Below are 27,639 nucleotides of genomic sequence, written 5' to 3' on the forward strand. Positions count from 1 at the left end.
CTAAAGTAAATATAGAAGTTTGTACAGTAAAAACAATTTGTAAAATACTATTTCAAACAGTATTTTTACCATCTCTGCAATGAAATCATTATCTAATTGGTCTAAAGCGACTATTATGTTGCTTGACATTTATTAGTAAACATAACTACAATTTGTTAAATATAAGAACATTCTATTAGGGTAAACCAGTCTATCAGAATAAACAATCAAAGTAAAATACCAAATTCTAAATCCTCGCTTTCGTTCTAAATCCCAAATTGATCTAAATTCTAAATTCTAAAGTAAATATAGAAGTTTGTACAGTAAAAACAATTTGTAAAATACTATTTCAAATAGTATTTTTACCATCTCTGCAATGAAATCATTATCTAATTGGTCTAAAGCGACTATTATGTTGCTTGACATTTATCAGTAAACGTAACTACAATTTGTTAAATATAAGAACATTCTATTAGGGTAAACCAGTCTATCAGAATAAACAATCAAAGTAAAATACCAAATTCTAAATCCTCGCTTTCGTTCTAAATCCCAAATTGATCTAAATTCTAAATTCTAAAGTAAATATAGAAGTTTGTACAGTAAAAACAATTTGTAAAATATTGTTTCAAACAGTATTTTTACCAAGTCTGCAATGAAATCATTATCTAATTGGTCTAAAGCGACTATTATGTTGCTTGACATTTATCAGTAAACGTAACTACAATTTCTTAAATATAAGAACATCCTATTAGGGTAAACCAATCTATCGGAATAAACAACCAAAATAAAATATCAAATTCTAATTTGTACAGTAAAAGCAGTTTTTAAAATATTGTTTCAAACAGTATTTTTACCAAGTCTGCAATGAAATCATTATCTAATTGGTCTAAAGCGACTATTATGTTGCTTGACATTTATCAGTAAACGTAACTACAATTTGTTAAATATAAGAACATCCTATTAGGGTAAACCAATCTATCGGAATAAACAATCAAAATAAAATACCAAATTCTAAATCCTCGTTTTCGTTCTAAATTCTAAATTGATAAGTAAATATAGAAGTTTGTACAGTAAAAACAATTTGTAAAATAATATTTCAAACAGTATTTTTACCATCCTCCAACGAAATCTTGCTCTAATTACTGCTAAGTGGATGTTGGCAGAGTTTACGTTCGCCAGGCACCTTGCATAAATTAATGGAAATTTCTTCGTCCACAAAATGCCATATTGACGATGAAAAAAGTAAATTGTGGCAATTACATGTAAACGATGAATAATCTCATTGGCGATGGAACAGAAAGGTCTCGTTTCGTAATAAGCCAGGCAATCTTTCCTCGATAACGATAAATTTCTCGTGTATAAGCGGCCGATCTACCGATCGCGTCATAATTTAATAGATCGATTTAGAAGCGGTTGACGCATTGTGACCGTCGCTGCTAATAGCAAATCGATGAACCGCCAGCTAATTAGCGTATCGATGCTAGCAAACCAGCCAGTGCTTGTTGCTATTCGCGAAATGTTACTCTGCTACTAGTTTGTGAACGGCTGCTAATTCACCAAACAAACTTTCAGGCTATTGCTAAAGAATTTCCTTCTCTATTTTCCTTTCGCGAAATAGCCGATACTCGCGCGATATTTTCTAACGAACTGCGTACTATCTTCGTGATAAACTTCGACGATGGTATTTGCATTATGTATACTTGTATGTATACTTAAATATTATTCCTCGTCTCGTTTTCTATTTTCAGTAAAGGAATTTCGTAGCTTTCAATGAAGAAAAAAAAAAAAAAAAAAAAAAAAAAAGGGAAGCAAAAAAAAAAAAAATTTTGCTCTTGAACTTTGACAGATTTTTAACAAATCAGTAGTTAACAAGAGCTTAAGGACTCGTGGTACACATCGAGGAGAATAAAAACAGACTCGTAATCGGTAACAGACCCGAAAGTAATTATTTTCAGAGGAAAGTAAACTTTTGTTTCTTTGCGATTAGTCACGTGTTTAAGTAACACGCTGGATGCAAACAACGACGACAGAGGATTATTATTATCACCGACAAAGAATCGCAATGAGCTACAAATCATTATTTCCCTCTTTCACATCGTTATCTCCCTCTTTTGTTCATCGCGCCTTCTTTTATCTCAATACGAATTCGCGTGTGTAGATCGACGTACGCAGCTGTATTTCCAAGTATCCTTTCTTTTTATAATTCAACTCTATTATTACTTTATTACGAGTCAATGAAACTCATCAAGCGTTAAAAATTCGTAAAGAGATTAAAGTAATAACGTACTCTCTGCCATCCACTTTATACTCTGTTTCTATCCGGCAAAATTATTTCTTTCCGTTTCTATCTAGCAAAATTATGCATTTAAGGGTCGAACGCATTTTTATTCATCTGCCTGAAAACCATAGATTCTCGTGCCCTACTTTAACCCTTTCTTCGGCATCGCGCATAACGAGAGGAAAGCGACCGATAGTTCTACTCGTTCGCCGGATTCTCAAGAAGCCTCTCCACACCACAATGTCCGGAGAATCGTTCGAGAACCAGCCACACTAACACCGACTGCCATCTACTGATTACGCTGCGTACTGAGAAACACTGGCTCGAAGATAACGCTTGAATTATTGCCGCGAATAATTAAAGCGAGCGATATTGGATTCTGTAATGGTAGTTCATACGTCACCTTTCATCCCATTACCTGACTCTACCTGATCACTGTATTATTTTAAGATTATCAGTCAAAGTACATAACACTAGAACTATCACACCAGTCAAATCGACTGGTTTTACAATTTTATTTTTAAATTTCTACTTCGTGTTATATTTTTCCCGCAATGATAACTAAAAGAATCATATAATGAATTTTATCTTCTTTTTATGTATTCAAACCGACAATAATTTTGTAGCAAGGCTACTTATACCGATACCGGTCAAAATGACTGAGACTTACCAAAGTGTAAAAAGGTCCTGCGACCTATTTATCGGACCACAACTAACCAGTTTCTTCGTTTTGTACAACTTCTCACACGTTTTTAAAATTTGTGCTGCGTATCATTCAGTATGATGATATCAGTTACCAGGAAAATTCCGGATCGATCGCTAGATCACTGGATGCTAACGCTAGAAGTACCACAGCAGTGGAAATGACTGGTTCTACAATTTTATAAATGTGTCAACCCTCATTTAGAAAGTCCAGATGGATTAATAATACATAACATGGAATTGCTTCTGTAAGAAAGTAATAAATCAATAAATATAACAATATTCTATTATTACGTATTTTTTAAAATAACTTCGTGTTAACTATCGGTAGTTCTAGTGATAAAACTGTAAGATTCCCGCAAATACACATGTACAGGGTGTCGGGAAATACGTGGAGCTTTCAGAATAGAATACCATTTTACGTTATTTATTTGACGTTTGTGCGACGTAGGTAAAGTTCGAACAGTACGTTTATACAGCAACTTTTTTTCGTCGTTCTGATCCGATGGAATCAACTCTATAAATATCCAAGTGATGGAAAATAAAGGAACGCGTGTACGCTTCGGAAAATGTAACTTCGAAACACCGTCGTAATATGTATGAAAAAGAAACTGTCGTAATATAAAGCAGATTTACGAGGCAATCTTGAGAACGTAGCATGCGTATGTAAATTAGTTTCTCGCATGATATAGCCGGTTAACGAGTACAGTGGAACTTCGGTTATCGAACGACTTTCGCCTCGAACAAATTGGTTCCCCGCGTGTTTTCTGAAAACAAGAGAAAAAAGAAAAAGAAAGAAAGAACGCATCGGTTTCCAAACAGAATCTGCATTTTCGAACAGGCAATCATGTGCTCCACTCTGGTGGCGGAGTATCAGTTACGTCGCAGTTTCTGTTCAGTGCAGACTTCTGTTCGAATTTCCAGTGTCTCTCCTTAATTTTCTTCGTCGTTCTATGCTTTTTTATACGTTATCGTTAATTAAATAAATGGCTATTTGGCCAACGAAGGATAACGACGGTGGCAAATCGAATAGAAAAGTCGTTAGAGCTAGAACGAAAGTGGAAATAAAAAACATATTTTTAAATGGTTTTTATTTAAAGATGTACCAAGAAGAAGAGCATAATTTCCTCGATCAGGTATCATTAAGTAATTGAATGTAATAATATTATACAGGGAAATCTATATAGATTGAGCACACGCGGTAATCACGTATAATAGGGTATTACTCAATTGTTGAACTCATATTACTAAAAATAAAGACCTAGCGGGCTCATTGCATTAACCTTGCGAGGCCATCCGGTTAATATCTCCTCTGTTCTCTTGAATGGACCTTTTGGATACAAAAATTTCCAATGAACGCAAGCATGATAATTTTCTAACGATTACGAGGTAAAAATAGAAGAATATTTGACCGAAATTGTCAGTCTGATATTCATCTGATCGAATAGAAGAGAATCTTTGAAGGCGTAAAAATTCTAGGAACTTTGTAATTAGATTAATACAAGCCAGCCAAGTTTTTATTTTTATTTCTATATTTTGATATACGTGTGCCACTTAATAACGCCTGATGGAGAAAATTATATTCTTTCTTTTAGCGACACATTTTTAAACAAAAATCACTGAAGAAATTTTCTTTCATTTACATATTTTATTTTCTACTTGTTTCTTTCTTTAACTGTCATCCCACGATATACAAATATTTTATCAAATAATATTTTGTCAAATTTCACTTCGGCTAACCAGACAATTATTTCCAATGAAAAAATATTGTCAGTTTCGTAAAATGCTATTGTACTGAGAACGAGCATGCGTTTCAAACATCAGCTTTTCAGCTGGTCGGAAAATGGATGAAAATTCGCTTACAAAATTCCACCCAGGCAAAGAAGCAGAAAAATGAGCTAAATAAAAAACGACAAATAAAGAGAAGTTACGTCGAAATATGAGAATGGCATTCGTATTTCGTATCCAATTTAATATGTGATGCCGTTAATACCCAGTGTCTCTACAGAAAGGAACTCTTCTTAGTAAAAACAAAGCTGTTCATTTACTATGTGTGCGTAAGAATTCCATTCGCGTAAGATTCCACGCGTCTTTATTATTCCTCTATACGACTTGATGCATTAAAAACTGTTATAAAATTATAAATAAACGAGCGATCATTTACGTTAATTCTTACAGAAAAATGGTTTCAATTTTCGAACAACCTCCCAAACGAATTATGGTCCGACAACTGACGTTCCACAATATCAATATCATTTTATAATGAAAACATCTTCCCCTACATCTATGCTAAATATAATTCTACTAATTCTAAATGTCCCACTATTTACAGACGATAGCGTATGCAAGAAATTGATCATTGCAAATGTTTCAATTTTAAACTGTACGCTCTGTGGTAGAAAAAGAGGGACTCAAAGCGAAGAATCATCGAATCATGGTACTCACTGCCAATTGAATTTCCCGGTGATACCTTCCCTGAGGCGGTCCTTGAGGCTTCGTTGCCTTGGCCTAGAGGAAAGCGAAGGGCTGGCTGGTTCCTTCGACTTGATCGGCGGTGGACCACTTCCGCCACTACCGCCACCGCCGCCGGAGAATAACGCCATTCTTCTTGCTTACGCCGATCCACCAAGTGTGTCGATCTGACACTCGCACAACAGTTCGCGACTCGCTCGATCAGCTGCGACTGTCTCTAGGTCGCGTGTCGAGCGAGCATCATCGAGGCACTCGCGAGCACGAGGAATCACTGGACAAGTCGAGCGTTCGCCGCTTTCTGCCCAACCAGTCGCCGAATAATGTTTCTACTCTGCGAAATATTTTCCCATCATAGACTGCTTTAAACACAAGCGAATGAGACTATACGCGGAACATCCGAAAATATCCATCAACGATGCAAAATAATTTTGGTTGGAACGCTGAGAATTTTGGAATCGATTGGAAATACGCCTGCTTCGTCCTTCTCTTCAGGGAGAATTGAATTTTCAGTTGAATTCTGAATTTTTTGCAGTTAATTCGCAAGGAGCACGAAGCTGGCTTTACGTTGGTCCAGTAGCACTGCAGCGAGATCTGGTGCTGGATTGTAATTGGAACAATCGAGACAGCGTTCCACTACGGTGTGTTCATTCCAATACAGCGTTTTCGTTCAAGCAAGTAATGCGACCAAACTACCGGATCGAAAGTCTACTTTTTTAATCTAATGTTTAGCCCCACCATCGCCAACACTACGTTACACAGCGTTGCTGGAATCATCTGGACGGCTCAATACCCAGTGCTGGCTGAAGCGTAGTACAGTGCAGTAGTCGGTTTTCCGCGCGAATTCATTGCCACTAAGCCTATCACTTTCGACGAATCCGAAAGAAACTTTCAGATTTCCGATCAAACCATTGCCATGCAATCGGTCGATCCAACGACTGGACAAGCGTAAAGCCAGCTTAAAGGATTGGTAAACAGGTCTCAAAGGGGTTAGATGAATTAATGAACGATTAAATAAAATATTTGGTGACAGTGCTGTGGTACGACACGACTTGTACAACGTAGATATAGACGTGCGGTAGTTGTCGAAATAATATAGTTTTAGTATACTTTTAGTATAGTCGACATATGGTTAAATGCTATATAAGCTGGACAGAAGCTTTTCACAGCCACTGTAGGTACGTAACTTCAAGGTTATAGACGTGACAGCGTAGAAAGTTAACGCGACATTTGCAATCGATGACGGTTTGGTAGGTTTGTACGAGGCTATCGATTAGGTTCGACACGCAGAATTGCAGGCAAAGCACGAATCGTATAGTATCTGTATCTGATTTGTTTCCATAATTGCTAAATTATATTTCACACGCGTTAACGAACGAAGCGGAAAATAACGAAACAAATAATTTTGTTTTTGCGAACGAAAAGAAGGATCGTAATTATTTAAAAAAACTACGTTTTTCGTTATCTGTGTACCAAATACACTTCGCTTCTCCAAAAGTCTCTCACGGACAATTTTCACTTTCCTCAGCAGTCAAAAATCTCGTTCGTTGTATATAATTTAAATATTTTTAAATAACGCTTTAAACAATTACCGGAGGCACAGATATCTTCCGGATGGAAACACTCGCGCGGAGGGCTCGATGACAGATGGTTTCAGCAGCTCGGCCCGAATGCTTACTACGATCCAGACCGATTTTTCAGTCACGTCAACGACTTGTTGAGGCTCGTTAAATAACAAGTACGACCGAACGAGTGATTCAATTCGCTCGCGACTCGCGCGACCGAACGCTAAGAAGATCGACGACCAAAGTTCTTTGGTCTATTATACAATAGATTCGTCAAGTGCATATCTTTTCCTGTAAACTGCATAGATGGACGGCAACGTAGAATATGCTCTATTGTCGGAAGTTTACTTGATTAAAGAAGAAGCAATTAACATGCAATTACGCTTCCTTTGGGCAAATAATTTCTATAAATATTCTACCTGGTGAATTAGAATTAGCATTGTAGATAATATAAATAACGTAGAAGAATTAGAACCTCAGATAATGCAGTGGAATATTTCAAATATAGCGCAAATAGGAATTTGCGTAAAAATTACAACGTAACATACTTTATACTCAAAAATGTATTTTTCTGCGAAGATTTAATATACAGGAGGCTGGATAAGGTGTACAAGTGGACATAGCGAACATCGATTTTTTAGGAAAAAATAAGAAGATATAGAAGAAATTGTTTCGTATGATGCGTCGTTCTCGAGAAAATCGGGTTTGAAAATTTTGTCAAGTATATTTGAACACGGCTAATTCAGGACTGAATAGGAGTAAATAATCGGCAGAAGGTTACTCTACGTGCGGAAATAAGTCGAAGGCGTAGAATAAACTTCGTTCGCGAGACGTTTTGTTGGAAAATAAATCTGACTATTGAACACGCGCATGTACCAGGCCAATTTCTCATTAAACACGTTCAAACTCTATTTTCTTGAAAATTAGGCTTCAAAGAGACAAATTCCTTTTCACGTTCTTCACTTATTTTTGCATCCGGAAAATTTTTATATATACCGAATTTTACTCATCATCCGGTCGGTAATCAGGCAAATTTAATCGACAAATTTCCAAATCTGATCTTCTCAAAAACGTCGCATGACAAACTTGTGTTCTACTTTATTTTCTTGAAGAAATCGGCAGAAAAATACAAGGAAAAAACAGCAACACATCGAAACCAGTTGGCTGCTGAAGCGAGTAAAACTCTCATAAAAAGAAGACTAAAAAGAAAACACCTCACTGACCTGAATAAAGAAATAAAATAGTCAAACTCGAAGACGGTATCCCACTAGGGTTAGCCATCCACATTTTATTTAGCAATTAAGCCAGAGAAATTTACCAAACGTCCAGCTGGAGAAATTGTAAAGTACAAATGAAATAATAAAGAAACTTTATTTTCTTCTGATCTCCTCATAAGATATCGCGATATATACGTGTTATTCGCCCGTATCTTGTATTTACTTTTTCTTTTCTGTATCAATCTACGCGTTTGTATTTGTTAAATCTTCAGCTTTTAACGTGTATCCTCATCGATAAAAAAATTAACCTTCGAAGTAAATAAATTTCAAATACACCACGGCTAAGGAATTAAACGATCCGTGAGTGTTTGAGAGGCAGTGAAATTCATACGACAGGAAAGAACCTCGATCCTTCCGATTCACCGAAAGGAGAAAGAGCACCGCGATAACGTCGTGTACGTTCGGATGGAACTTTATTCGTTCGCCGACTTCTAACGGGAAATAAAGCTGCTGCTTCGTATTGAACTTGCAGACGTATCGAGTGGCGATCGAAAGGAATTGACGTGAAGTATTCTCGTGCTAACTTCCAAGCGCATTTATCACGCTCTCTATGGTAAGATTGATAGAGAACAGTCGGATCGGTTCTTCCTTTTCGTGCATAACTTTGTTTCAATTTGTAGATTACAGTAGGTTGCTTCTCTTAGCACGTTTTTATTAATCGTTTCAAGGAGTCGTCTAATTTGATCTCATTATGGAAATTGATTTAGTCGAAGACAAAGACGAGTAAGAATTTTCTTGTTAATCGTAAAACTTGATCGGTACGTAATCGTTCAAATAAAAGAATTATAAAGGAAACAGACGTAGCCATTTTTCTCTACGATTCTACAATATACCGTAGGAAGAATATTAATGACAATAGCAAACGATAAGGTGTGACACAAATACGATGCATTTTCAATTTCTCATTAGCATATTAAATTGAGTCGAACTTCGTTCTGTGTGTTAAATTATTCAATTACAAACATTTTGATAGTGGGACCATTTGAAGAATGTTACGCTAGAATAATGGATGGTTAGAGCAGTGGGATATTCAAATAATGACACACTCGAACGATGGGATCTGCGAAACGTGTATTTTCCGAACAGATATTCAAATGATGAAAGTGCGTTAAAATCAGATCTTTTAGATTCGAATAATTTCCACTGCTTCGATCTATACTTCGAAGGAAAATTATTGTTCGATCCGCGTTTCCAGTAATCTTTATACATTGCGGAACGTTAACTATATGCAAAGCTTGGATAGAATTATTTTTAGCGTTAAACGAGTGTATAAAGAAGGACGTAGATCAGTCGATAAGTTGTTACATCGGAGAAAGAGAATTTAAGAAAATTCTATGGCCATTCCTGTCTGCAGCGAAACGCGAAAGAAAAGTGTGCAAAGGCTCATGATAGACAGCAACTGGTAGCGACAGCGATAAGATAAAATCGACCTTAACAACCTCAGTTAAATTTCATTACGTTTCTCGAGTGGCACGCGCCTTTCAAGGTTGCAACATACGATTTCAATTGCGCAAAAACGACCACTGTCGCTGGGATCGTTGGTCCACTCGGCTACTAAACAAATTGTAAATGTTTACTACTTAAATAAAAGAACAATGAAAGACGGACAACGTTCCCGACACAATGCGTGCTTGCAAATAAGAAACATTACATAAAATGTTTAAAAAAGAGCGACGCAAAAATCGAACGTGTCTGCATCGTTGAAATATCGCGAGGATATTTCGACGAGGAACGAGGAACTGCAGATTACAGGAAAGCCATTTAATAAATCGATTTTCATTCTTCTTTTTTTTTTTTTGTTTTTTATATTGCGGTGATAGAGAAATGAACCACACGATAGATTTATGGTTTTCGCTCGACGAACGTAGATTTGCAATTTTTTCGTAGCAGTTGCTTACGCATAGTTTTCTAATATTAAGTTTTTGCACGTTGACACGATCTAATTGAAAATGAGAATGGCCTGTTAATTTAAGTTTAAATTAAATTTCGTCTAGTGGAGCAAGCCTTTCAAAAATAAGCGACAAATATTCAAAGGTAACCGACAAAGTTTTATACAAAGTATCGAGACCCGCGTTATAACGATCTATATTTTGGAAATGTTGTATGGAATTTAAAAATTCATCGTTCTTATATTCATCGACTTAAAAATTCAAATTTCATCAAACGTAACTTCATCAAACGTAATTTCAACAACATTGGAATTCAACATCGAAATAATATTTTGTCTTATTCTCTGCCTTTTCGTCAAATATTGTCAAATTTAGTTCGCGTAATGTATCGTTTGACTTCGACCAAAGTTTCTGATCAATTTATGCATGCGTTTAATTTCTCTTATACGTAAATAAGAAATATACATGTATATACACACACATATGTATATAAGGGAGCGAAACAGATGAGAATAATAATAATGATGATAATATATATATATCGTATAATAAATTCACATAAATTAATCATAAACTTTAGTCGAAACCAGAAGCTACATTACGTGAACTAAGTTTTGCAATATTTGATGAAAGGATACGAAAGAGAACAAAATATAATTTTGGTGGTCCGGGGAAGTTCCACGTGCAAAGACTGCGCGAATACGAATCTTTGTAAAAGTCTGAAGTTATGTGTACTCGATGAACGAAAAACAGAGCCAGAGACTCTCGACCCTCGACCCTCGACTTCAAAGCAAACACACTCGTCCAATGCTATTTTTTTTTCTCTCCTTTCTGCATTTGTATTTCACCGAAAAAAGTCTCAGGACGCACAATCACAGAGAGAAGGAAAGAGAGAGGAAGAGAGGTGAGAATCATCGAGAGAAAGGGAGGGATGAAAAAGAAAAATTTTCCAACCAAAACGTTCTCTTGGTGTAATCAGGCTTCCGTTGAAGGACGTTTGCTAGGTCAAGGTCAGCACGGTAAGGTCAAGGACTGGCAGTCCCGATTCTCGTAGAGTGGAGAACATAACCGGCCTACGCCTCTCCGTGTCGAAAGCCTACTCCTGCTCCCGGTGTGTATTGATCCCTTTTGCCCCGGCAAACTCCGACCAATCGCGGCTCTGCCATTGCACGGTAACCAACTCGTTCCGGCACATTTTCGACAGAACGGACGCACAGGGGCCGAACTTCGATCAGCAAGTCTCGTGACAAACGTTAATTAACACTGCGATTTGATGGAAGGGTTTATCTTTCGGCCGAGTTTCCACACGCAACTGCGTCCATGAAATTCGCTAGTTTAGGGGAATTTCCCTTGGTGGATTCAGTTTGAAATTGAAGCAGAAATTTTTCTGTTTCTGATATTAAAAACGCATATTTGTACCTCTACGACTAGAAAACCTGTCGAATTCGAAACAAGACTTACTTTAACTCGAATTATTTGCCGCGTTTCCAGATCCCTTATTTTACCTCTGTAACTCGAGTTTAGAACACGCAGCCCTCTGCAAGTCGAAGTTTACCACTACAAGTCGAACTTCTATCGCCGCTGTCTCTGCAACTCGAAGTGCGCCAATAGCTATGCCGTGTATCACATGAGATGCGAGAAACCAATCGTTCGATATTCTCTCGTTTCTTCCAACTGTTAGAACTCTTCCGAACAACGTAGGACGACACAAGTCGTACATCTATTTCTTCGTCCTTCGACCACAAGCATATTCACGATAACGCTAATCGCTTTTCGTTAATTGAACTCGTAATTGCCTTTGTCTCTTGCATTAATGTACGTTGAATAAAATGAGTTCGAAGAGGAAGCTTGTGATACGAAGACCTTCCGAAGATGTGAATGCGATGTTATAATGTTACGTATATGATAATTTCGTTATTTCATTTATTAAATCAGAGATGAATTTGCATTTAATTTACTTTCGTCTTTAATTCATTTGAAAGAAGCTTGTTCAGCTTGAATTTCTACGCGTACCATATAACGACGAAGAGAGAAATGTTTCAGTGAAATATGTAATTCGAACCCTTCAACAAATTACACTAAACAGTCTTGGAAAAGTCACGGCCTTGTCTCCGAGCCAGTGGCTCTACACTATCGACCGAGTCTCCGCCGAAAGGTCTCGCGTCCTTTGATCTTCGTTGAATGCTCTGCCTTTCCGTGGCTCTTTTCGTCAGCCGCTACGAGCAGTGTTAATTAGAAGCAAATTCATGAAATCCGTGTTACTGGCTCCATTTTTTTCTTGTGATTCTACCTTTTGAAATATCTCCAAAAATTCTTCAATACTCTTGCATCTCTCATCGAAAAGAAGGGAAACACTATAGACGGACTATACTGTCGCAGATATGTTATCGTTGAAAAGATGTAAGGTTCATGCTATACATAACATGAAGAGAAGAAGCGAAAACTTGTTCACACAATGTGCATGTCCAATGGAGGAGAAATGAATGTACAAATTTAGAAATTACTTCATTAAAACGACTCTCGTCTCCTAATTCCATCTTCACAATTCTATTGGCAACAGATTCTCTGTTTCAAAACAATCCTATATTTTTAAACGATTTTTCCATTCTGGAAATTCGAGAATTCTCGTTGAGGATCTCTCTAAAATGACCAACTAGCGACGTGAGATTTATTCACAATTTATCAAATCACGTTCCATTAGAAGAATAACTTTACGTTATAGCCAAACTGTTCGAGTGCTATGAATCCTACACGTTGATCTCACATTTCTTGAATTAAATGACCCAGTAGAACTTTCTCCTACAAAACTCTCTTTTAGACGAAACTTTAAAGCGTTACCAAAACGCTTCCTTCTCTTGAGATATAAAAAGTATTAACAAAGAATATACAACCGCATGTAGGATAAAAAAGAGAAGACGTTCATAAGATAAAAATTGAAACGAAAACGTTGAGAAAGTCACTTAAAAAAGAAAATAGGCGATGGAAAATAAGGCAATCGGATTAGACTGTAGAGAAACGATCGAAACCGTGTGCCCAGCTACCGCCAGACGGCCTGTCTCCTAGCCTATTCGTAATTTATGAACGTGCCATGGGCTAATTTCCAGACAATTCTTTGCCTTCTGTGGCGGGCGAGAGTTTCTTCTTCCATGTTTAAACAGGGTCGAGTCGAATCATCCTTCAGCGGTCAACGGTATTGCCATTCACGATGGTAATCTGTGTCACGGAAACCACTTTTACGTTTCAACCCCATTTCTTCTTTCACTTCCTCTTTAAAAATTGATTAATTCGTAATACCACCGCGATTTTTTCTTGTTTTTCTAGATACAACCGTTGCGCTACTGGTTCGTTAGTATCGCGCTAATTTAGATTGATCGTATCGTATTATCAACAGTTACTCCGTTTCTTGAAAAGCAGTTGCAATTTATTTGAAAATGTATACGAAAAAATTACGTGTGTGTCAAAGGCTAGCTCAATCGTGTCCTCCACGAAATTAATTAATATTTATATATAGATAGCGATTGTTAATTATAATAGACTTGCTTGGACCCTAAGAGCAAGGGCCAAAGATATATGCTATTTGTAATAACTTCTGCTCTCATATCCTCCTTTCATTTCTCCTTTTTTTTTGTGTCCACGTGTTTCATTTTTCATTCAGCTCGACGTGAAAAGGGCAACAAGCGACTCGACCAATAATTTTAAGTTTTCCTATCCTCGTTAATGTGTTCTTCTACAAAGATAATTTCATGTAAAATCCGAGCACGTGCAGTCAGTTTTTTGAACGACTGTAAATTGGAAATCATATAAACGAAGTTGCACTGGTGATAAGGTAATGACTATGTTCTGGCTCTGTCAATGCACGTCGATCGTGTAGATTAATGCAACACAAAAGCCGAGCTGTTTACTCGCATTGGTAAGTTGAACGTTCTACTGGAAGCGTCAACCAGCCAACCCTGTCATTTAGTCACGAGGATCGCACAAAGAGCGGATAATTAATGATTAATCACTAACGATAGAAACAACCTTCGAATAGAACATTTTCGAGCCACGGATGATGTAACGACGAACGAAGGTTTTACGTGACGTTTTCTAATCAAACTGTTTATCTCGCACGGAATCTAATAGGAAATGCGCTGCGCTGGGAAAAAAGTTCAATACAAAAACACCACGTGCCTCTGACGATTCTACGATACTAATGATCATTTATTCCCTAATGATAGGTGGTGCAAAAACTTCCAATTCTCTTGTAACGTCCAAGTCAAAATGAACAAAAACTGGAAATTAGAAAATTGTCTAACTTATCTTAATAATTCACCACTTTCGCACGATTAGTATGGCATTCTCTATCTGATTCTCCTACGAGAAATATCACAATAAAAAGAAATATTCTATTTCATGAATCTATGGAAATCCTAGTTTCTCTTTCATTTCCATGTATCTGTAATTATCACACACTCCAATTATCAAGTTATAGTACATGTGCTTGTCCACAGACATTTAATTTTCTTCAAATGCTAAAATAAAGATGTCGAAATCTTTGAAAATCATAAAAGATATAACTTACTTAGAAAACTTAGAAAAAACTATAACTTAGAAAAAACGAAGCTGGCACCCCGCTGGGGGTAGCCGCCCACATGCTATATTTATTTTTTTATTATATTTTTTTTCTTCACCAACAAGATATAACACTTTACCAAATGTCCACAAGGACAAATTGTAAAATAACCAAAATAAAATAAAAAAAAAATTAAAAAAAAAATCTTTGAAAATGAAGGTGTGCTTTTGCGTAGGTCTGATTGTTACGGACGGTGATCAGAATCCATGGGTCATGGGTCACGAAATTCATTTCTTTCTAGACACGACTCTTGCCTGGAAGCCTCAGACCGTATTGCACGAACCTGTATAAAATTAGTTTCCATTTTCTAACTCTCGAATTTTTCGTTTCAACTTGTTTCGCATTTATCCCACATGATTAAAATGAAATAATAATTGATGTCAAAAGATCCCAAAAACGACCTTAAAAAGTTCAATTTTTTACTGGCGCCCATTTTCCAAGAATTGAACGTTTAAAATTTCCTGCACTGTTCTAGTTGCTCCAGACGTTGTTCCAAAATTTCGTTTGAATATCGTATTTACTTTAGGAAATAATTCGCAAAAGCTATAACTATAATAAGACTATGGATACTTTTTTTCAGTTTTACAACGATAATAGACGGAAAAGAATTCCTTTGGAACACGTACTAACGCGTATTTTATTATTGCGTCGACGATGCTCGCTGACAACGACGATATAAGAGTAAAGTCACCTTTGTATTCGTGTTCTGGTCTTCAAACTTTTGTTCTAAGTTGTTCCAGGAGATTAAGTACCTGTTCCAAAAGAAAAACCTTCACTGTACGCTATTGTTACCAGAACGAAAAGAAATGTTCATAGTTTTACGGGTACAGTTTTTACAAATTATTTCCTAAACTGAATACGATGTTGAAATAATATTAGGTCGTCGCGAAAGCTTCTTTCGTCTCATACGGAAATAATAGATTTTTATTTTCGTATTTTTTTAGGATATTTTTTGTTTTCTATTATAACTGCGCCAATTCAGAAAAATTTTTAAACGTTCGGTTTAAAAAAAAAGGCATTGTTTCTGAAACCTTTCGGGACAGATCATTCTTTCTTTGGAGCGACGTAGAATAATCGTAAAACAATTTACAACAACAACGAATTCAAGATTTTCAAAAATGCCGATAGTAGATGAAACAGTGTTAAATTTATCAATACTAAGCGTAACAGTCTGATTTTCGTTATTAGTGTTTGGTCCAATTTTTTCATCCAAAAAAATTAGAATGATTACAATTATAACATAACATATATAACACAATGTAATATAATTATATAAATTAAAATTAGAAAAAACTGTTTTCGAGTGAATGCTGAAAAGCTTTTCAGAGTACGAAATTCAACCCGCTTGACGTATGCTCGCTCGAGGTGAGCTTTTACCTACGCAAAATCTCTGAAAATCGTTTTCGATACTCCAAGCGCCTTCTGTGCTCTCGCAATGGCAACAGTTAGCTCGTGTGAACGAAACTCGGTGGGAAGGCACGCGTCCAAGATCAGCGAGAATACAACACTCGCTTTGTCGTACACAGATTAAAGCAACGGTGATGACGTTGGTCGCGTCGCGATTTACAATCGCATTAACCACGTAGATATATCATCGCGAGGTTATCTCCGTATCGCAGCGCCGCGACGCTAAGGAAGATCTGCGACAAAAAGCGTCAAAACAAGTTCTATCGATCGTTCCTGAAAAATGGCATCCTTTCTTTTCAGTTAGCCGATATTTCGTCTGGCTTACCATCGAAAATCACGTACGAGCTCTTTTTAGACGCTGTGTGTTCTAATTTCGAGAGGAGATAAATATATATACTCGTCGATGAGCTAGATTCGTGCGGCTTGAGCCAAGAAGAATGATGCTTGTACAACGTGTGACACAGAACGTGTGACAATTGGATGATTTTGGTGACTTACGTGCGTAGGTAAAACGAGAGATGAAACTTGCTAGGCAGGAGTTTGTTATTTCTTGGTAATAATGCACGATCGAATTGAGCATCATCGACGTGTAATTTCGCAGAAGTACGAGTGTTGCATAAATGATGTACAAATGATTGTTAGATAGTAGGAAGAATTTGGGATAAATGTATGAAGAAAATGATACGAACAATTGTAAATAATCGATAGATTAGATTTGATCGTGCATAGATCTTCGAACCTTTAAAATTAAATATAAATATAAATAATATAAAAGATATGTTATTAAATAAGACTGAGTATTTCAGGAAGATAAATTTTTATATTTGCATAAAGAAGACGTAGAGGAAGAAGTGATTACGAGGTGATGAACTTTTCTCTTTTAACAGAACAATATGTTGGTGAAAATGCATAAGCATAAGTCACATTCTAACAACTTCATTATACGACAATACATAGTCGCTCAGGGTCAACGAAGGTCGTAAGTAAAGAGAAAGTAGTTATGTCTCTTCAACCTGATGTGTGAGAAGATAAATTGCCAACTTTCGTCTTGCGAATATTTCGCAATTAATTTTCTTCCTGACTACGTTTTCCTTACATAATTCAAATATAACATCGCAAATGGAATTATAAACTTTGAATACTAACAACTTCACTATTATTATTATTAAGTTAATAATTGAGTGATTCTTTCTTCATCAATTCTTCTTCTTTGCTTGCAATCCACGATGTTCAACATTTATATCTACGATAATTAAATTCTCTAGATTACAGATTACACTGATGCGTATTTGAAAGTCCGCTGACATGTACAAATAAGTCATCAGCCTTGAAACCTCGACTGTAATAAATCAAAGTAATTGCCTTCCATATAAAAAACATTTCTTCATATTCATAAAAATGTAATTGTGCGAATATCTGTATGTTTATGGGAAATTAAACCAGATCTCATAATTAGATACGAAATAAATATGAAGTAGGTAAATACAGATAAATGTATAAATTTATCATAAACGTACACGATTTTAGATAGACGAAATTATTAAAGCACTTGTTCAACAATTTAACAGCGAATAACAAATAAAACAAATTTGTGCGTACAATTTCTAGAAATATAAAATTACATCAGCAGGATATAGATAGCGTCTAGACGGAACCTATGTTTTTTGAAATCCATATTTATTAGTCGCGTTTCTTCGCAAGCGAATGTTGATAGATTCGAAAATCGAGCTTGAATAGAAATAACATTCAACGTAATCCACTGTTTCGTTGCGGCTGCTTGTGAAATATCGCGATCACGTGTAAACAATGTGGGGGGATAAGCTATGCGAGACGCGTAGTACGAATGTAAATTTCAAAGGTTTTTTTAGAAGCGATGGAATTATAATATTCTAGTTTATGCGTTCGTTCCTCGATTCGCGCGTGTTGCCTGTGATTGGCGTAGCGAAGAATCAGTTTAAGATAATTCGTTCAACCGATTAATGATGATGATGTCAGGGATAAATTGATTGGACGCGTTGATACGGAATATTAGATACAGATCTATGACACTGTGTACGCGAACGAAAGCTTAAAAGTTGCTTCAAAATTTGCATATGTTAGGGTAATTTATTACTATTGTTTTAAAATAATTACGAAAGAGTCATTGTATTAGGTTGTCCAAAAAGTTTCTTTCGTTTTATAAGGAAATAATAGACGCACAATGTTTTTTCTTTTTTTTTTTAGTTTATTGAATTATGCACGAACATAATAATAGAAATAGAACGAAATGGATAATACTTAATTCAATAAGATAATATAAAACAGAAATTGTTGTTCATCTATTATCACCTTATGAAACGAAAGAAACTTTTTGGACAACCTAATATTAGACGCAATTTATAAGAGTTGAATTAAAAATAAAAATATAAAATTAAATGAAATACACAAGTGGTCTACCAATAGCATAGCGTCTTTGAAATGTACACTGATTTTTGCAATAATCACGTTAGCGTTGTAATTTTCATATCGAACATATACCGTGACCCTCTTTTCGTTTACCGAATTAAGAGAGTCGTTAATGATCCGTGAAAACCATTGAAAATAGAACTTGTTTATGAAAACGCTTTGCCAGAATAAAGTATTAAACAGCCTTATGCAGAGTAACGAGAAACTATTACTTTCTGGCTCAGTGATAATTCACCCCATTAAAGTCGCAACTTTCGTTAAAACAATTCCAATTTTCCTATAATTAGAACACTCTGCGCTTGTCTTTTGTTAAATCGTCCAGTCAAATAAAATTCCTAATAGAACTGTTATCAGGCGAATGAATCAGCGTCTCTTCAAAATAATCTAATTGTCGTTTCGTTTGTAGCGTGGTCAGTGTATTCTTCCCATGTGTGTTGTAACGTAAAGTAACACATTAAGTTAAAAGTAACGTAATAAGAAGAGAAAATCGACCACTGACAATGAACGCCGTAGCAAATACCAGAGAGGTATAGCGTCAGCAAGTTTAGAACGCAAAATATGCAACGCCAAGTTCCTCCTTTGTCAAAGCTATTAATCAGCCATGCGTGTTACGAGCGTTTCAGCAGTAAGCATTCTGAGAAAGGATCTACGAGCCAGAAGTGGAAAATTCTTTTTTAACGGGTCTGTAATGAAACGAATACATGAAAAAGGGAGGAAGGAGTTGCTCCTTTCAAAACACTCGAGAAAGTTATAAACGCTATGTAATAGCCTGCCCAATGTTTTTAAACCTTCGTGACGAACAATTCCTATGCAGTTAATGTTTCACAGCACTGGATGATAGCTCACAAGTGAAGGCAATTAAATGTGTCGTTCCAATTTTTTATATCTACCTCATTACCTTTTTAATCGTTGTCTTTAACCACTGAATTTATTATTGAGTTTAATTACTATCACGCTATCATACGAATAACATAACGATCTACCAAGTCTACAAGATATCCTCGCCTTTATTCATTGAATGTCATTAACGAAGCGATGGATCATTAAACGACGTTCGTATCAGTCCTCTGATTGCGTTCAACAATACGATACAAGATACTACCCCAAACAATAGCTAGAATAAATACAATGGTTGCGTATAAAGTACTCGCACTGCGTTTCGTATTGTTTAAGCTTGATTCACACCAACGGTCAAATCGAGTCAAGCATCGGTGAAGATCGTTTGCACGTTCGGTCGAGTCAAACGAAAAACTGTTGACCGTGGCGTCGGTTTCATAACGATCAAGACCGCCATCGACAGTCGAAAGGGAACACGGAGAACGAGCGTTTAAATTGAGTTTGTACCGAAATTACAGCGAACTACGTGACTTCAGTCGCAAGAAATAGCATGTCAACTTGTATGCACCTACGCGACCGTTAAGACTAACACAACCTTTCCTTGTACAGAGACACTTATCTTCCTCCTCCACCAGGGATCCTATTTGTCGCATTTGTGAAACTGTGAACTCTTTGAGTAACGACATCGGTTCGCTTACCACGTCGACTCAGTCCCTCGAAACCTAAATTCTTCAAACGAGTTCGACGGATGTTTTATGAAATACGTTCTTTCCTTTCCGTCTTTCTCCTTATACCCGTGATTTATTCATTTATTCCTTTCCTTGCCTATTTCCTTCTTACGCACTTTCCTTCATACGAATAACATAACGATCTACCAAGTCTACAAGATATCCTCGCCTTTATTCATTGAATGTCATTAACGAAGCGATGGATCATTAAACGACGTTCGTATCAGTCCTCTGATTGCGTACAACAGTACGATACAAGATACTACCCCAAACAATATATTTAACTACCCCAATACTATGCCAAAGGGTATATTTAATTTTTTACTTATGCTTCGTAAGCGTCCAAATTGCAATTTATTATTTATTGCTTTGATTCAAGTTGCACTTTTACCGCGTACAATACGCGCGTCTCCGGTTAATACACAGTCGATTGACTCGGATAACCAGGAGACGCGATCACCTGATCGCAACGATCGATAGCGTTCTAGTCGTCTCTTTACGGTGCCAAACTCGAATTGTTTGTGAGTATTTGTCACTATTGAAATATGTATAATTTTGTTTACTAGACTAGATTGGCCGCGTAGTAGTGATACACGTATGCGAATATAAGTGTGTGGAAGTATATGTGTGCGCGGTGTCTCGAAAAACAGATGAATGGTGTGGTATGGAAGATGGTGAGCAAAGAAAGTGCTGAGACGCGTGCAAATGTATATCGACGAAGATCCTGGAAATCGTTTATTAAATAGACCTAAAACTATTTTAATTTGAATTCCAAGTGTAACCTTAGTGTTCCTTCACTTTTATTTCGGCAATTAAGATCCACAATTCTCTACAGTCGCAATAAAATGTAATATCTACGACGCGGTCGGACGAACGTGTTAATCGTAATAGACTGCAACACCTTTGACCGCTAAAGTGAATCAGGTTTTAGCGATACTTTCGTATCTCGTGTAGTGGAGTATTTCTACATTTAATACTTAAAACATATAACTCTATGCATTGTACATGACAGGTGGAATTTAAATTTCTGCCGAACCGATTTCTTCCCTCCATTACTAGCGCGACAATCTTTTTTCTTATCTACTATCTTTTAACCTAGCAATCTGTTAAGTGTACTAAGCACCGTGATTAGTCGCGTGCCAGAGGGGTTGGTGCGTGAATTTGACGATAATTGGAAGGTTGTTAACGACGGAAATTCTTGCGAAAGTGGAACGATCGAGAAAGAGGGAATAAGGGCGAGTAGGGTCGTTTTTCGACGCGAAGGTGCGGCCGACTAGCGGTAACCTGGCCGTTTCTTCTGCCAAGGACGATAGATGCTTGATTGATGGAGCAAATATTAGCTCGCGAAACTACCCGAAACGCCTTGGTTCGACCCTTTCCCATCCAGTGTTACTCCATCGCTCGACTTTCTGCGTTTACGTTCATTTCTTCGCCTCCTGGAATGTTCAACAAATTGCCAGGGAAGGTGAAAATAACCAAAAATTAAAATAAGTATTTTGATTATTCAGATTGCAAAGAAGAATACAAGATTGCGTGTCTCGAATAGAGGAAGTTGTACAGAAGAAGAGCTTTCTTCGTAAATTCGGAAGTTTTTAACTCATTCCATTTGCTACTCGTTCCGAATGATTATATAAATATTCCAAGGAAAGTGGCGGATGAAAATCAGAGATCAATTTCTAACGTCAATGAGTAGCTGCTGCAAGATAAAATCGTCACATCATATCGTACGTTCTAAAGAAGTTAGAAATCCTTTCGATGGTTACGCGTGTCATGCGAAAAAGTTACATAAATAATCGGTGATTATGCACATAAGCGGAGACTAAACTCCAGTGACATTGACCTTGAGCTGTGTCATAAAGGGGAAGGTTCTGAGTAACATGCACGTTGGCCGCAGCTTGCGACGTTCGCTTCGCTCTACGACAAATCTGAAATTCAACGAAACTGGAATTGAAGCTTTTGTATCAAATGACCTTCGTATTGTATCGATGGTATCGCGCGATAAAAGACAAGATAACAAAAACTGTACTACCGATACCATCATTTTGCTTCGTTTCAAGGGAACAAATTTTCCGTCGAAGAATTTTCCCTACGACAAAAAATTCATGAGTAGCCGAAGGTGGTAAAATTAGGTGAATCTCGTGCTGTACGCTAGGCTGAGGAGGAAGAATTTCGAGAGCGAACTTGTAGCCAGCCGGTGCACTATCTGTGCGATTGCAGAGGACTGATTGTGTCGACCTACTTCCCGAGACAATCGCACAATGCCGGAGGGGGGGTGTTGGAAAGGGGTTGGTTCGGGGTTGTACTGGAAGGACAGCTCTCTCTTGAAGAGCGAACGAAGAGCGACTGCTTTCGCTGTTTTACGTGACGTCAAGGTCGTTGTATCGACGATCGAGGAGACAAGCTTTCGCCTTTTTGCCTGGCGTTTGGAAAGATTATGTTGTGTTGGTATCGGCGCAATCATACGAATTTCACTTTTATTAAATTGAGAATTCATCGATTTTCGATGGAACGCGTGTCTATAAATAAATATGTGCAATTAAAATAGCGAATGCGTATCATAGCAAATAGTTGGCTAATTTTGGCGAGTACTTAGATGATTAATTTTTCGGAATTTCGAGGGCTTGCATATTTTACGATAACAAATGAAATATAACGTTAATTAGAATTTTGAACGACGTTGCTAGCCGAATATTTAGCTAATTAATTTTAGTGCTTTTTCGAAAGTTTTCATCCCTAAAATCCAGCGACGGTGAAACAAACATTCCGCTCGCTGAACTTTTCAAATCTGATTACTTTTTAAACTCCACTAATTATTTTTCACAATATTAATTTACATTATTAAACGGAATTCAAAGTTTGTTTCTGCTTCGCTCGATTCAGAGCTAACTAAATTTCAAGCTTACCACGAAACGAAAGAAATGGCTCCTATTATGGCTGAATCTAGAGACATTCAATTTACATATTTAATAGAGCAACCTATTTTTCCCGGTATCGATCACCTGTGTCGAAGGATTAACCCGCTGTAATGCCGTGTAATTTAGAGGTTACTATGCGAATATATTGCTGAATGATCCCTTTTGACACAGCAAGTTCTAACACTGACTTCGCCTTAACTAGCCAGAAAATCCGCCTGTTTAATTTCTTTCTAAATCTTAGCATTCTATTTTAATTGCTTAACAGTGTCTCCTATTTGATATCTACGTTACAAGACCACTACCAAATAATTTACTTATCTTTACTTATCTACCTTGCTTCTTTCCAATTCTCAAACCAAAATGAGAAGCTACAATCAATTGTTATTGTTGGTATGGTTACATTTATTATACTGGTAACACCCTTTGCTACAGACAAAAATCGATACGCACAATTAATAGGAAATCACACATGTTGCGATGATAGACACGAATTATCGACGATATTTCTGACATGTTTGTTAAACAAGATTCACAAAAAAGATGAAACAAATGGACGAGTAAATTGAGATATTTGCAGATACGATTGATACAGATAGAGTCATACTTAGTATTGTAGAAAGATGTGTGAAATAATGGAAGCTCGCTGAAAGCCCTAAATGGAACATTAAGCTTAAAAAGCTGAAGACTTTCTGCGCAGCCTAATCTTATAATAACTATAATCTTGCCTTCCCCAATAAGCGAATAAAATTCAAACTATGACAGAGTTAGGAAGAAAAATATGGCAAAGAAAGCATAGAGTATAATAATTCTAGATAAAGCAGATTCCTCGCTAGGTGTGACAACAATATCAGCTCGTAATGAACAGAAACGACCCGAATTTCGGTTGTTCTCCGATGAATTAGCCATGCTGTTTGCCGTATCGGCAAATTCGTGGGATCTTTCCTCCGGAATTCGATTAATTAGCTATCCAGGTCATCGATAAACTATCGACCCGTAGACCAACGGTTTCCTGTCATCGAGCTCGGCTACTGACCAGAATTTCCATTCTTCACGCATTCGGCGAGACGAGGACGAACATAGTCCGATCGATGAGATTATCTCGTGAAGAGTTTTTCTCTTTCTTCGTGTTTAGTTTTTTTTTTTTTTTTATTTTTTTTTTTTTTCTGAGTACGCGTATGTTTCTTTTACGTAGACCAAACGGGCCTGATAACGACGCTGATAAAATAATTGCGACGTTAGTTGTACAGCTGGAAGTCTTACCGAGAGAAACGATGAAAGAGCACAATCGTTGCATCGTGTCGCACCATAGTGACAAGAAGGAAAAGGCGATGAAATTTTAGTAGACGATTAGTTAATTTCCGATGTCGGCTAGTTCTAATGGAAGGAACGAGCAAGCCAGCGAGGGATTTTTTCCACTTAATGAAAACGCTTCGAAGCCTTTTTATCGTAGACTTGAGAGATTTGATTTCGAATAAAATCGTGAAACTCGCTGCAATTCCAACTTTAACTAAGATCGATGGACCTGCGATATTTAGTAATTGAGAAAATGATAAAAACTCAAGTAATCCAGACACGTATCGTTCTCGTGAAAGGGAACAGGAAAGTACGAAAATTGAAATCTCAAGCTTCCTATTCTACTTTGATAATTACAAATTTGAAATTCTATTTGCTACGAAACAACCGTTGATCTATTTGATCTATTTGCAAGAAAGTGAGGCGTACAACGTACTTCTTATTTTTTACGGTTCAATGTGTTATATATTATTGGTAATTGCAAATAAAAATTGAAGATCATGCGGAATAAAATGAAAAATAAAACGTTTCCTTTTTTAATATTTATGAAAAAATATGAAGATACGGATTGTCGAAGCAACCCATTTTCGCGTTGCACATCGAATATCAAATTTTTGCGAACGATAACGACCACGATCTAACTGTTGGCAAATTTCATATTGCTACATAGGATGTATCTATTGGGTTGACAACTAAGTGATTGCGGATGTTGTCATTAAGTGGTACGACAAAATCCGCAATCACTTAGTTGCCCTCCCAGTAGATTAAAGCTGAGCGTTCTTAACACGCTGCGATGGAAAAATATCTGTCCTCTATATTAAAGGAGAGATTGTGAGATAAGACTGGAAGGAAATGAAAATTACCATCACTAGCATCTTCACTGCACTGACTCGCGCTTCGAATACCAAGTTCCCAATCTTAGAAAAAATTGTATAAAGAATACAAAACGTGTATTGGAAAAAGATTAACTACAAAAGAAAAAAAATATTGCTAGTTACTGTACTTGATAATGGAAGTTTATATCAGAATGGTAATTCATAATTTTTCATAGAAGTATTATGGCTTAACAGTATTTTTTTTTTTTTTTTTTTTTTTTTTTTTTTTTTGGAAATTTGAACAGTACAAATAGAACAGCATAGATTTGGGGGAATTTCAACGATTTCTGGCATTTCTGAAAAACACATGCAAGCTCGTGTTTCTCCTTGCATCGCGTGTTTCTTCGTCTATCTTTTATTTCCATTTTTCTTTCATACGAGTCTTGTTTCTTCATTTTCAATGGTTCTAGCGTTAATTATCAAAGTAGATGAGAGAAAAAATTGTCATTTTAGATCGATGTACTGCACCGTGGTATGTTACGCACATCGATATTGCGTAATTGTATATCGTAAATTATGCCACGCTATATTTCATAAAAAATGATACGTTATTGCAACATACTTGTATACTAGTTGCAACGTTATAAATTGTATATTATCGGCAATATGTATTTATAACCTCGGAGAAAATAATGTAGAATGTAGATTACGAAGTGGGACGAGAAAAATCATGATTATGAAAAACGATGCTATAACTACGTATTAGTGAAAAAAATGTAAGAGGAAAATTGTAATTTTTGTATCTATGCTGTATGCTGGAGATAGATACATACTGTTATTAATTATTAATCAGAAAATGCGTATAGTATAATCGAGTATATTTCAATGAAATCAATTCAATCTGCAAGAGTAATGGTTAAACGAACCTATTAGTTGATACATAGTCGTAAAAACACGATGATTAAAGAGCGAAAACAAAACGATTTGAGAGTTCAAAGAGCAACGACAACTGACAAAATATTTGTCTGACAATAATTTAAAATATTACGATTCTCCATTGGAATAAAACGTTGCGAAATAAATTGAAATAAATTTCCCTTTATTTCCTTTTGCAAATATTCCTATGCAGATTATCGTATTATCGTGCTAACATTGTTATACGCATATGAAGAGTCCACAAGAAGAAAAGGAATTTTAATTTAATGGAGAATTTTCTCATGTGTATCCTTTGCCACTTGATACGTTGTATTAATTTCAATTGAAATTTTCTTAGTTGCACATAATTGCAAAAAAGTGGGGCGTACAACGTACTTCGTATTTTTTACGGTTCAATGTGTTATATATTACTGGGAATTGCAAGTAAAAATTGAAAATCATGCGGAATAAAATGAAAAATAAAACGTTTCCTTTCTTAATATTTATGAAAAAATATGAAGTTGTGACATTGCACAGGGCACAACAGAATATCTGGCATCCACATCGGCAGCTAATGGTACAAAATTATATTATTTATTGTACCATCGTATATAATTTTGTATACAATTGTATTATTTATCGTAGTAAAAGCGACGGAAAAGGTTCATACAAACATATGTTCTATCTGCGTTCGTTTATGATATTTAACGAATTTTCCGTTCTGATTTTGTCATATTTAATCAACTTCACAGAAAATGCACAAACTGACGTTGCGTTTCAAAACAAATCTGTAGACGTGTCGTCACGAACGATGCTTCTCAAATATATTTAAAAGCATCTTTCATTTTGAATTTGAATATTTTAATATTTTCAGTAGGTTTGCTCTGTTTATAAAATTCGTTATATCTCATAAACGAGCACAGATAGAGCATATGTTTGTACGAATTCTTTTATTCTTTTTGGGTATACAATTAACTGAAAATGCTGAAAATTCCTACTTTGTCTGAGCCTGGTTCCCAAATTTTCCCAAAATTTCCCAAATTTATTAAAAAGCTTGTACTGTTCTGAATCTTAGTATTTCAACACTTTCAACATGTTTGCTTCCATTAAAAAATTCCTTATATCTCACAAACGCAAATATAACATAAACAGCATATGTTTATATGAATTATTTTTTTCTATTCTTTTTACATGTACTGTATATTGAGAAAGACATTCTCACTTTCTGAGAAACATTGAAACTTGGCATTCTTCTTTCTTCCCGTGGGCCTTTCATGTATAAATGATCCGTGAAAAGAAACTCGATTGTATCAACAACAATCGCAAGGATCGCAAGGATACTACCTGGAACGTGCTGGGAGCAAGGAAACACGCAGCAATGGAGCTTCTCGCGTCGTATTCATCACGATCGCGTGGTTGTCACGACACATTGTGCACCTCCTCCTTTCCATTTACGTTGGCAGAATCGATGATCGATTGAACGCGGGGGAAAAAATATGTACCAGTCGTGATA

General features: G+C 36.3%; 1 protein-coding gene across 7 annotated transcripts in view; it reads right to left on the bottom strand.

The window, feature by feature from the left end:
• Window positions 1–27,639, bottom strand: part of LOC132912501 (TLD domain-containing protein 2) — a 299,067-nt gene that overhangs the window by 217,040 nt on the left and 54,388 nt on the right. For 3 of the 7 annotated variants that reach the window (XM_060969966.1, XM_060969969.1, XM_060969964.1), the window contains exon 2: window positions 5,405–5,762. The exons of 2 other annotated variants lie outside the window; for them this stretch is intronic. In XM_060969966.1, coding sequence (XP_060825949.1) covers window positions 5,405–5,562 — 158 coding nt within the window. In that variant the 5' untranslated portion in view covers window positions 5,563–5,762. Of the gene's footprint in view, window positions 1–5,404; window positions 5,763–7,020; window positions 7,134–27,639 lie in introns of those variants that run through there. 2 more of the 7 variants (XM_060969965.1, XM_060969967.1) reach the window with 2 other exon arrangements.

This window comes from Bombus pascuorum, chromosome 12 (genome assembly GCF_905332965.1).
Source record: "Bombus pascuorum chromosome 12, iyBomPasc1.1, whole genome shotgun sequence".
Classification (NCBI taxonomy): Eukaryota; Metazoa; Arthropoda; class Insecta; order Hymenoptera; family Apidae; genus Bombus; species Bombus pascuorum.